The sequence below is a fragment of the Delphinus delphis genome, chromosome 9 (assembly GCF_949987515.2).
Source record: "Delphinus delphis chromosome 9, mDelDel1.2, whole genome shotgun sequence".
Taxonomy (NCBI): Eukaryota; Metazoa; Chordata; class Mammalia; order Artiodactyla; family Delphinidae; genus Delphinus; species Delphinus delphis.
The window spans coordinates 21,661,823-21,673,929 of record NC_082691.1 but is presented as its reverse complement, the minus strand read 5'-3'; the positions used below and the strand labels follow the sequence as shown (position 1 = coordinate 21,673,929).

General features: G+C 38.1%; 2 protein-coding genes across 2 annotated transcripts in view; one reads left to right on the top strand and one right to left on the bottom strand.

The window, feature by feature from the left end:
- FAM185A (family with sequence similarity 185 member A) overlaps positions 1-12,107 on the top strand; it is an 88,495-nt gene that overhangs the window by 73,324 nt on the left and 3,064 nt on the right. The gene's annotated exons all lie outside the window — the stretch shown is intronic.
- Positions 3,684-12,107, bottom strand: part of FBXL13 (F-box and leucine rich repeat protein 13) — a 182,975-nt gene continuing 174,551 nt past the window's right edge. Inside the window, 2 exon segments of the mRNA XM_060020299.1 lie at positions 3,684-3,870; positions 10,151-10,314. Coding sequence (XP_059876282.1) covers positions 3,684-3,870; positions 10,151-10,314 — 351 coding nt within the window.

Here is a 12,107-nt window from a genome sequence, read left to right as displayed (position 1 = left end):
ACTGAATAGGCCTATCTACTGAACTGTATTTCTTATGCTTAGGATAAATCAGTTCTTAAGCTCCGATTTTCTAATAAGCCTTTCCAAATATGACTTGTAATAGTCTCTTTTTGTTAATATTTTATTTGGAGTTCTGTCTTTAACTTCTTATTTATAAAACAAAAAGTCAGCTTTGCGGGGTGTCTCAAAGTCACTTTTTAGTTCACCCTTCATGAAATCAAAATTTGTATGAGTTTGGACAACACTTACATGTTAGTATGTTTGATGTGGTTGTGGTGTGTGTGTGTTAAATTATTAAGTAGAGGAAACTGGGAAGCAGTGAGGCAATTTTTATAATCTTTTTCACCTTATGCAATTATATAAATATTTTCATGACTAAAAAAAAGTTTATGAAGTTTGTCAACAACAGCCAGAAAGGTCATGAGCATAAACAGCAGTCAACTGTATTTAAAATTATTAAAGGAAAGGTACATCTTTGGATAACATAGTCAAGTCCAAACAGAAAGGAAATGTGACATATTTTACTCTCTTGAACACAGACCTATATATTTCAAATGCTTAAGATCTGAAGACCTAAGTAATATTTTGGATACCTTGAGTACTTTGCACTGAGAACTTAAAGATTTCACCATCTGTTCTCTCTACTCCTTGGTCCCCTTTCATAGCCCACTTTTTCTAACACCTACCCTTTTTCTTTCATTTCTGTAACTATAAAATGTGTCTCCTCATAATTAACAAATGTGTCTCCTTTTCTTGTTTAAAAGAAGACCTTACTCAAAGAGTTTTTGGAGCAGACTTTGACAGTTAAATACCCTGCCTGGTTTCTAGAGAACATAACGGGGTATGTTTCTCCTTAACCCTGGTCTTCCCCATGCACGTGTTTTTCCTTTAGAAAGCAGTTGCCTCCTGTATAGGTCTCTCCAGTTGTGTGCTTGTGACAGTTAGGGGTCAGAAGCCAATTTATATGCAGCTCCCAGAATCTCCAAATTTAGTTAAAAATCACCCTCTGGAACAGTCATCTTATGTCTGTTGGGTTAGGTCTTAAAATTTCCTACTCGGCTGATTCCCCTGTCTACTTCCAGGAACCATTCTACAGCTAAATGATACTACGTACTTCAAAAACTTTCAAAACCAACTTAAGAAAGGGGAGAATTACTAAAAGCATTTAGCTGATATCAGAATATCCTATAATAATACCTTGTAAAATACCTTTTAAAAAAATAAGACCTTTAAAAACTTTTCAAAATAACTTTCATATCTTTTACCTTAAGTTTTATCCTTACTTCACATTTGTGGGGTACAAAAGACAGTAACCCCATTTAAGAGATGAGTAATGGAGGAAATAGAAAGGTTAAAAGACTGATCTAATATTACCAACATTGTTTGTGGCAGTCAGAACAGATTTCTTCCTTTTCTGGACTCTATAAACATCAGTGTTACGTAGTATCAAATAATGATACACTGGCATGTGATCATTTGAATTCTGTTAAAATCCAAAGGGAGTTATCTTTTACCAGAATGGTAAAAATTCATAGATTAAAGCTTTTAAAAATTAATCTGTAGATACACAATCAGTAACGCGTATCTCCTAGCATAAAATTGGGAGCTTTTTTGATATACCATAGTTTGAAAAATTCTTCCATAGTGCAAATTTGATCTTTCTGTTTTTTAAGGAGCCTCCATACTGTTCCATAGTGGCTGTACCAATTTACATTTCTACCAACCGTATAGGAGGGTTCCCTTTCTCCACTTCCTCCCCAGCATTTATGACTGTAGCCATTCTGATCAGAGTGAGGTAATACCTCATTATAATTTTGATTTGCATTTCTCTAATATTTAGTTACGTTGAGCATTTTTTCATGTGCCTGTTGGCCATCTGTATGTCTTTTTTTGGAGAAATGTCTATTTAGATCTTCTGCCCATATTTGGATTGGGTTGTTTGGGTTTTTTTTGGATATTGAGCTATATGAGCTGTTTGTATATGTTGTAAATTAATCCCTTGTCTGTTGCATCATTTGCAAATATTTTCTCCCATTCTGTAGGTTGTCTTTTCATTTTGTTTAAGGTTTCCTTTGCTGTGCAAAAGCTTTTAAGTTTAATTAGGTCCCATTTGTTTATTTTTGATTTTATTTCCATTACTCTAGGAGATGGATCCAAAAAGATATTTCTGCAATTTATGTCAGAGTGTTCTGCCTGTGTTTTCCTCTAGGAGATTTATAGTATTTGGTCTTACATTTAGATCTTTAATCTACTTTGAGTTTATTTTTGTATATGGTGTTAGAGAATGTTATAATCTCTTTCTTTTATATATAGCTGTCCAGTTTTCCCAGCACCACTTATTGAGGAGACTCTTTTCTCCATTGTATCTTCTTGTCTCCTTTGTCATAGATTAATTGACCATAGGTGTGTGTGTTTATTTCTGGGCTTTCTATTCTCTTCCATTGACCTATATTTCTATTTTTGTGCCAGTACCATACTTTCTTGATTACTGTAGCTTTGTAGTATAGTCTGAAGTCAGAGAGTCTCATTCCTCCTGCTCTGTTTTTCTTTCTCAAGATTGCTTTGGCTATTCAGGATCTATTGTGTTTCCATACAAATTAAAAATTTATTTTTGTTCTAGTTCTGTGGAAAGTGCCATTGGTAAATTGATAGGGATTGCACTGAATCTGTAGATTGCTTTGGGTAGTATAGTCATTTTAAAAAATATTGATTCTTTCAATTCAAGAACACGTTATATCTTTCCATCTGTTTGTGTCATCTTCAATTTCTTTCATATGATCCAGCAATCCCACTCCTGGGCATATATCCAGAGAAAACTATAATTCGAAAAGATACTTGCACCCCAATGTTCATTGAAGCACTATTTGCAATAGCCAAGACATGGAAGCAACCTAAGTGTCCATCAACAGATGAATGGAGAAAGAAGATGTGGGGTGTGTGTGTGTGTGTGTGTGTGTGTGTGTGTGTGTGTGTGTAAAATGGAATATTAGTCTTAAAAATAATGAAGTAATACCATTTGCAGCAACAAGGATGAACCTAGAGATTATCACATTAAGTGAAGTAAGCTAGACCAAGACAAATATCATATGACATCTCTTATACATGGAATCTAAAAAAAGAAAAGATACAAATGAACTTATTTACAAAACAAAAATAGACCCACAGACATAGAAAGCAAACTTAGGTTACCAAAGGGGAAAGGTGGTAGGGGGAGAGATAAATTAGGAGGCTGGGATAAACATGTACTGACTACTATATGTAAAATATATATAGATCCTTGAAGTCATTGCCCTTACTCAAACTCTTACTCTGATTTATATAGCCTTCTGCTTTCTTTTCTAAAGAGAAGCTTCTAAATTCCTTGTCAATAACATCACATTTCTCAGGATTGTTTCGTACAACTGTAACCTTAAATTTGATAATCTCATCAAAACTATTGGTTTGATTAAGGTAAATTTAAGTGGAAAATTTACATAGTAGCAGTGCTTGATTTGGCTTTTTAAAATCATGATTATTAGACAGAAGAACTTATAGATGTATTTAGAAACATCTGTAGCTGGAATAAGAATCTGGAGATGATTTGCTGTTTGTTTACACAGTTAAGATCCAGCTAGTAAAAATACTTGGACGAAATGAAGTTGCCAAGTTCTACATTTTTTGTTCTTCCTGCTTGAGGTTGAAGGTCATGCTGCTTCCTGTTCACTACTGTATGTTGACTCTTCCGCCATCAATTCTGAATCTTTAAGTTGTGTTATATCTTGTTGCTCTGGAAGAGGCTTGCCTTCGCAATCATAGCCAAACCAAAGTGGAGGGTCAGTAGCATTATATTCCTGCTGCTGAACTATAGATGACATTCTCTTAGCTGCTACTCTGTAATAACAGTGATGAGCATTAGCTAGTTGCAGAAGTAATCACTAGTGCAGAATTTTCAAACTAGATCACATTTGGAATTAAAGAACTCACTGTCACAACTTGAATTCATTTCACATCTCTCTTGCCTTCCTGATGGGGAGGGTGTGGGTAAATTGTGCTAATAATCAGGATCCCAAAGCTTAAGTAGCTCAATAGTTCTCTGGTTCATCCAGTTCAGAGATTAACAGATACAGTAAATGGGTAAGGAAACTGCATGGCCATGGCGTAGGAACACTGAGAGCACTCTATAGCACTCTTAAATGAGCACTCTGCCTGATATTTCCAGTTTCTTTGATGAGGGAGTATCCTAACCAACCAACCTGTGAAGGCTGGCCATGCAACAGAGCAGGAGCTCTTAACCTAGAGTCCACAGATCCCTGTTGGATACATGGATGAACTTCAGGGAAGCCCATGAACTCCCTGAAAATTCATGCAGTTTTTTATCTACTATGTATTTTTTTGAGGGGAGGGTTTGTGACTTTCATCGAAGTCTCAAAAGGTGTTCCATGGTCAAAATGACTAAAAATATTGTTACTGTCTCTCTTAGGAGGAAGGAAGCAAAGAAGTCATGTAAAAGTTGTTCAGGACCCCAATTCCAACATGGTGGGAGGAGGGCATTCCCGACACCACCAAGCAATTCTCAGACACCAGCTGGATGTCCTATAATTCAACTCAATTATGATGCTATCTACCTGGAAATCACGTTAGAGTCCACAAATTAAGGGCTCAGTTCCACAGATCACCCTTCACTTCAGACACCAGGTTGTTACCTGGGCTTCTGATCTACCAGCTAGAGCTGCTCACAGGACACAAACATTTTACTTGCTGGATCACTGGTTTATTAAAGGATATTACTCAAGAACAACCAGGTATCAGAGATGCATAGGGCAAGGTACAGGGAAAGGTTGCTGAGCTTCTGTGCTCTCTCCAGGCATACCACTCTCCAAATATATATGAGAAATATATTTTGATCATCTGAATGACCAAATGTATATGTCTTATAAAGCACAGTATTGCAGCATCAGGAAAAAAAAAGTATATCTAACTTGAAAATAATGTCATTTCCAAGACAGAAGGATTTTCCTAGAAAGTTGTTTTGAATCTTCAGACCAGTACCAAACAGGAAATGAGTAATTGGCAGCTTCCCTAGGATCAGAAATGAGTAATGTTTGCCCACATACGGGCTACTTTGCCTGTTTTTGCTGTATATTACGATGAGTTATTAATTGCAGCAGTTTGGAAACAGTCATTGATATGGAGGCTGATGTTATCATATACTTTGGCTTAAGTCTGTGCTCAATGGCTATATGAGTTCTAGTAGGGTAATGAAATCAAAAAGGCTAAGGTACATCAGTTGTTTGAAATACTGTTTCACTTGAATCAAATCTTAGGTGTTTTAAAATAACTGTAAGCAAACTCAGCAGGGAGACAACCAAAGCATTGCCAATTCTGTCTCTTACCACATTGCTTTTTGGCTAATACATTTGCACTTGCAAAACTTTAAAGAAGTTTAAAAAACAATTTGAATAAAAACAATTGTTATACTAATTTCTAGTTCTGAGCCACCAATCCTTGCGGATTAAAACTTGGCAAACAGGTGTCTTCTGTTTCGAGAAATACTTATTCTGAAATTTGAAAATGATAAGTTTATAGTCAAATCTATAAAATTTTACATTCTGTTAATTTTTTAATCTTTTTTTAAAAGTTTGATCCTGGGCTTCTCTGGTGGTGCAGTGGTTGAGAGTCCGCCTGCTGATGCAGGGGACACGGGTTCATGCCCCGGTCCGGGAAGATCCCACATGCCATGGAGTGGCTAGGCCCATGAGCCATGGCCGCTGAGCCTGCGCGTCCGGAGCCTGTGCTCCGCGACGGGAGAGGCCACAACAGTGAGAGGCCCGCGTACCGCAAAAGAAAAAAAAGTGTGATCCTATGTTTTAAACTTCTTGTATAATCTTTCTATGTCCTCTAAGTAGGATATTATTTTTGCATAATGTAAACACAAGCATTTTTGAAAAGTATCAGGAAACTTGAAAATGTAGAAACTGAATGCTCCTGCCAGAAACATGTCTGTCTGTTTGTCTCAAACTCCCTCTCTCTCTTTTAATAGCTTAATGCTCTAGTATAGATGGGAGATGGGAAATATTGAAAGGAAAATGTCTACTTAGGACTCACTGTGTGTTCTAAGTTTCTTCAAGTGCATGTGGGATCCTTTGAGTACCTTCTGCTCAGGTACTTAGGCCTGAGTGACTCCAAGAACTTGTAGGAAATGATTTGGGAATTGAAGCCGTCTACTGCAATGGTTAGTCATTACACATTTAACCTGGCGAGAGAGGATTCTTTGGATCAGTATAGAACAATGATTTTCAAACACGATATGCCACACAGTTGTAAAGTATCAGATGGTTAATAATAATGATATTTTGAAGTTTGTAAGTGATTTTTGTTTTTTATAAATTAAAGGGGATTCAAGGTTATCCCTGTAATAACATCACTTGCCCTCACACTTCCTTCTAGTTTCTTGAGTAAGCTAAAAGAAAGGGGAATTTGGAGCCTACATCAAAGACTACTTGTAATCAGCCTCTTATTTATGCATCAGCAAGTAAATTGGGCAAACAGTACTTGTCTCCCCTTATTGATCAAATCTCTTGAATGTTAGAGCTTTAAAAAACTTGAAAATCACTAATCTAAAGATAAAAGAGCAGCATAACAGTGATAAGATCTAGGTACAAAGTATGGCTCTTTTATTTGTATGACTTTGGGTATGTTATTTAAGCTGCTTATACCAGTTTCCTTATTCATTTTTATGGTAATAGGGTATTTGTGAGGATTAGATAATAAACATAAAATAAGATTTAGCACATACATGGCAAGTGATAATTGTTAAGTAATATTATTTGTTCATATTAATAATAAAATTCAGTAGGTCCAAATTACAAGGGCCTTACCACAAAGACCTTTCCGTGAGCTAGAGAGAACTCTGAGATTTATTTCCTAACAACACAGATCTTAGAGTACCTAGGTAGTAATTTATGCTGCCAGGAACTGCTAAATAAGGTCCTCAAGGAATCTCTATACTGCTGTTTGGGGCTCTGAAGACCACCTAGACTTTCTCTACTCATCTCTCTAAAGTTTAAAGTTTTCGACTCCAGACACAAAAATATCAGAAAGGTCCCTTTGCTCTTTGCTAATTATAGACTTAATGGCTCTTCTGCCTCTTTGTGATTCAGACCCTCCTGGGTTGTGGAGACTATTGTTTGGGTCTTTCTCCCTCTTTTCCACTATGCTTTTCTTCATCTCCATTGCCTGTCTTGCTTTCCCCACAGAGGTCCATAAATTGAAAGGTTAGTTGAATACAACTGCTTCAAATGTAGACAGCTAGATTTTCCTCTCAAATTTATAATCTCAGTTATTACTTATTTCTCCTTGAATTAAAGGAGCCTTTATTATGTCTCCACATGGGACTTCTGGAATCACTTCCTGGGATCCCTTCAGGCTCTGGGGTTGTAGAATAACAGCATATCTCATGCTGGAAGCACTTCAGCCAATTTGCTCATTGACCAAAAGTTTGCTACTCCCCTAGTTCAGATAGGGTGGGCTCAACAGACCTCTTTGATTTGTAAAGCTGGTGCAGTGTTTTCAGATTCCATTGAGTATGGGGGAATTTGTATATAGAACAGTTTCTTCTGAGGGCTATAATCGGATTTTAAGGGCTGCATTGTATACTTTTATGTCCAAATGGAATCAGATGTGTGGGAATATATTGCTTTGTGATTCAAAGTCATTGAACCTCTTCCCAAGAAAAATCTCTTATATCCTAACTACCAAATGTTCCATTTCACCCAGACAAAACAAAGCTCTTGCTGTTTAGGGAGCAAGAGCAAACAACTGTGCTTTTTTAGAGTGAACATAGGTAGGGGATTAGATGTCATCATGAGCTTGTGTCTTGAAGGGTCCACATTCTCTGCAGCACTTCCAGTTCCACCCAAGAATCCCATGGATCTAAGTGGAGAAGAAGATGCTCTACAGTCTCTAGAGCTGACCCCAAACAGCAGAATGTGGCCAGGCCTTACCACTTCTCTAATCAGTTTTGAAGCCCAAGTATCTTGGGCTTGACTGACAAACAAGCCTCTCCTAGAAGCAGGATGTCAAGAACAGATGCTCCTGGAGCCTAACTAGTCTAGCCACCCTGCTGCAGGGATAGCCCTTCTTCATTGCTAGACAAGGATAGAATCAGAGAATTCTAGGCCTCTTTCTTGCTGGATCTTAGTAGGAGTGGAGCTATAAGGGAGAGTACAGTGGTTTGGCCTCTTTAGACAATGAGATGGGCAGACAAGCCAGCTCCCTTCTAGGTATTAGGGCCAAGTCTCTGCTTCTTGCTCATAGGGACAGGCAGGCTTGGTGGTAGAAAACAAAATAGTCCTTTTGGCTGTCCTGGATTAGGTAAAGGAATTTTCCATAGATTCAGTTAGTTAACTAGAGTTTTGCATTGGGTTTTGGGGGCCAAACCCTAGTAGTAAAATCTTACTTGTTTTATTTTCTTTGCGTATTTTTATCTAAGGACTTTGGAAGAGGAGTGGGAATTGGAAATTACTAGATATCTTGGGTCTTCTTGACCAAGCACCATATTTATTACACTTTAACATCCCATACCATGATTACGTTCACCATGTTTAGGATCAGAGAGGCCCTGGCTAGAAAGTCTTCATTCATTCTACTTAAAATCCTACGTTTTAGAAGTTCAATAATATTACCTCCTGAAAATAATGATCGGCAAAATAAAGTCAAAAGATTAGAAGCTAAACTCCTTTGTGTAATATATTAATTCATTTACTGTCATCTTGCCCAAAGTTGGCTGTTTAACGATATGACAGGGTCAGCAGGGACTCGTAGGACCTCATTTCATGGTATACACTTTAAATGAAGTTAATAATGTCCATGTCAGTCGTCTCCAGACCTATCAAGAAGGGCTGAGTCTCTACTCCTCTCCAAAAATTTTTAAGAACCTGCTCCCTTTTTTCTGATCCAGCTTCAGTTGGCTGCCCTCCTCCCTGGCAAGCCTGGGCCCAGTGCGAGTGCCTATTTTACAAGTAATAGTTTTGTTTTTGTTTTGTTTTTCATTTCATTTTAGCACACACATCCTTAGATCAGAAATCATTTTCTTCCTCAGGCATCAAGTGACCAGATCTCATGGTTCAGCTCATGCCAGGGCTGCTTAATTAAGCAAGTTCTTCTGTGAAATCTACATGCTTAGAACACATTATGTACTTTGTACCTTGATAATATTAATTCTTAGTATTCATTTTTCCAACCTTCAGAAAAGAACCTGACCTTCAGGGATTGGTCAAGAATTCTCATTTGAGAATTCAAGAGGTCAGTTAAAATACTTGCACATTTTTACTTTCAGTCAATAGGAAAAAAAAATGAACAATGGAGCAAATAACTGCTTTCTGTCTAAAAACTCACAGGGTGGACACCTAATACCTTCTACCTTTATAGATTGCTAGGCTTCCCTGGTTGCGCAGTGGTTGAGAGTCCGCCTGCCGATGCAGGGGACGCGGGTTCGTGCCCCGGTCTGGGAGGATCCCACGTGCCGCGGAGCGGCTGGGCCTGTGAGCCATGGCCGCGGAGGCTGTGCGTCCGGAGCAAAAAAAAAAGAAAACTCAGTGATATAGATTGCTTATTTACCCAACTGTTATTTCATTGGAAACATTTTGTAAATTGAGTAAATAGGCATTTGGCCTGTAGCAGTCATCAGAATACCTTACTCTGAGCTCTAGGTCTTAGTTAAATAACAACTGTCAAACAAATAACTTTGGGAGAGATGGGGCTCTTAGGATAACTGTTAATAATTTGTCCATAGTTGTGAGCTAGTTTAGTCTGATTAGTTTCTTAACCCCTAGAGGAGATTAACTGAATGGAAATATTTTGAGAGAGGAGTAGAGGAAGAGCTAGTGATTATTCTATGAGGAGCAGAGTTAAGGCTTTGAGCATCTGCATGGTCAAAGAAGGGGAAGTACTAAGAGTAGAAGGGCTACTGGGAAAGGAATGTGGAGCCACAAAGACTATTTTAGAGGGAGCTTCCCTTGGTTCAGCCCAAAATATTGGCTTCAATTAGGTAAAAAATAAATGAAACCTTCCTAACTCTGAAAACCACTATGTATTATGAATGCTGTGGTGACATATTCTATTTTCTCAGAAAGTAGTTCTCAAAGTTTTTCATATTCAGGTACATACTTACTTGGAAATAAGTCTGCAGTATAGCATCTTTAGGATCCGGAGTTGTTTGCAGCCCATCTGAAGGTTCATAAGCATTTGGTCAGTAAGCAGGATACAACCGGAAACATCCAAAATGTACAGGTAATGGCATTTTGCCGATAACATCTCCAATGCTGAGTCAGTAATCTAAACACACAGCCAAAGTAACTCTGATTATTCTAACAAACTCCATCCCAGGGAAGAATAGTGTATTGGTCAGTTTGGGCTGCTATAACAAAATACCACAGACTAGATGGTTTAAATAGCATACATTTATTTCTCACAGTTCTAGAGGCTGAGGAGTCCAAGATCAAGTTACCCACAGGTTCAGTGTCTGGTGAGGGCCCTCTTCCTGGTTTGCAGATGGCTACCTTCTTGCTGTAGCCTCACATGGCAGAGAGTGAGCTCTAGTTTCTTCCTATTCTTTAAGGACACTAATTCCATCATGGGGGCTCTACCCTTGTGACCTCGGTCTAAACCTAATTAGCCCCCCAAAGCCTCACCTCCTAATACTATCACATCAGGGATGAGGGTTTCAACATACAAATTTTGGAAGGACATAAATACTCAGTCCATAACAAGTAGAATCAGAACCATTGTAGATTCTCTTTAACTAGCTTGTCACGTGATGAGCCTATATAACTCAAGTTAGTGATTTAAGTCTGTTTCCAGAACAGTAAGATGTCTGTTTCAAGTGGCACTAATAGAATTTGTGATCTTGCTATTATTTTCATTTTAGAGTTTTCTGTTTGGGATTGGAAACTTCATCAAAATTTCCCTAGTAATACCTGTCACACCAATATGAGCAGTTTATGAAATGCTGCAGTAATGGGATTTAACTTTAAACTTGAAATCCACTGTAAGGCATCATCAATTTGAGAAACATAAGTTTAATGACATCACATGTTACAAAACTATAAAATATATATATCCACTGAAGTTAACCTGTTGCAGACAGGACCAGATTGCTGTGAGAAGGGATCTGGACATCTCTGATGATTTGTGTATGGAGTAATTGGTTCTGGAAAGGGACAAGTAAGTAAGACAGATGTTTGTAGGCAGCAGGGGAGAGAAGAGTAGAAGCCACAGAGACTGCATGAATCTCACTCTGAGAATTTCTGCTCAGGGTTCCAGTATCTTGAGTTTGCCCAGATGTTCTACAGAGGTAATTCAACTCCACTTCTTGGATTACTTCACTTACTCAAGGTTTAGCTTTTGAATTTATAGCTGAACTGGGACTTGCTGCAAAATCAACTAGATTACTCTCCCCAAAGGAATTTTTTTCCAACTGGATTTAATTTCTTATTTTAAATGTTTGAACATTCTAAAAAACATGCCATGAGGCTAAGCTCTTGTTTTTAACATAAAATTGAGAGAATTATGCTGAAAAACCCTTCAGTTTGAAATGTATACTTTTTATGTTTGGAAAAATAGATGTCATTGTCTAAGCATGCTCTGTTTCCAGAACTTGCTCAGAACCAAGGTTTAACATTGCATCTGATTCTCACAAAAATGCTTCAGACATTTTTGCCATTCTTTGTGGGTCTCTGAAGATCTAATGTCACTGGGGGTGGGGATTAACCCTCAGAATTGTAGAGAAAAGGAAAGACAATGAGATGATGGAAAAATCCTGGATAGGTAGAGCTCAGAGTGCTAGGTTTTATTGATACCGGGGGAACTGAAAAGGAGCCCAACATTTCCTGTAGATCAGAATCCCAAATGTTCAGTGACTGAGGTGATGTTTTGGGGACTTATGGGAGCTGGAAACTGGAGGTGGAGATGACTGGCCATGCTCGTAACTCCCAGATACATGGTCTTGATCTCAGTCCTACTGAGCAGAGATTATGTTATTCTCATTTTAGTGCTGGGTGGGATGAGGTCACAGTACTACTCACTGACCTTGGCGGCGAGCTGATTGAAGGGACCTTCCAGGAGGTGGA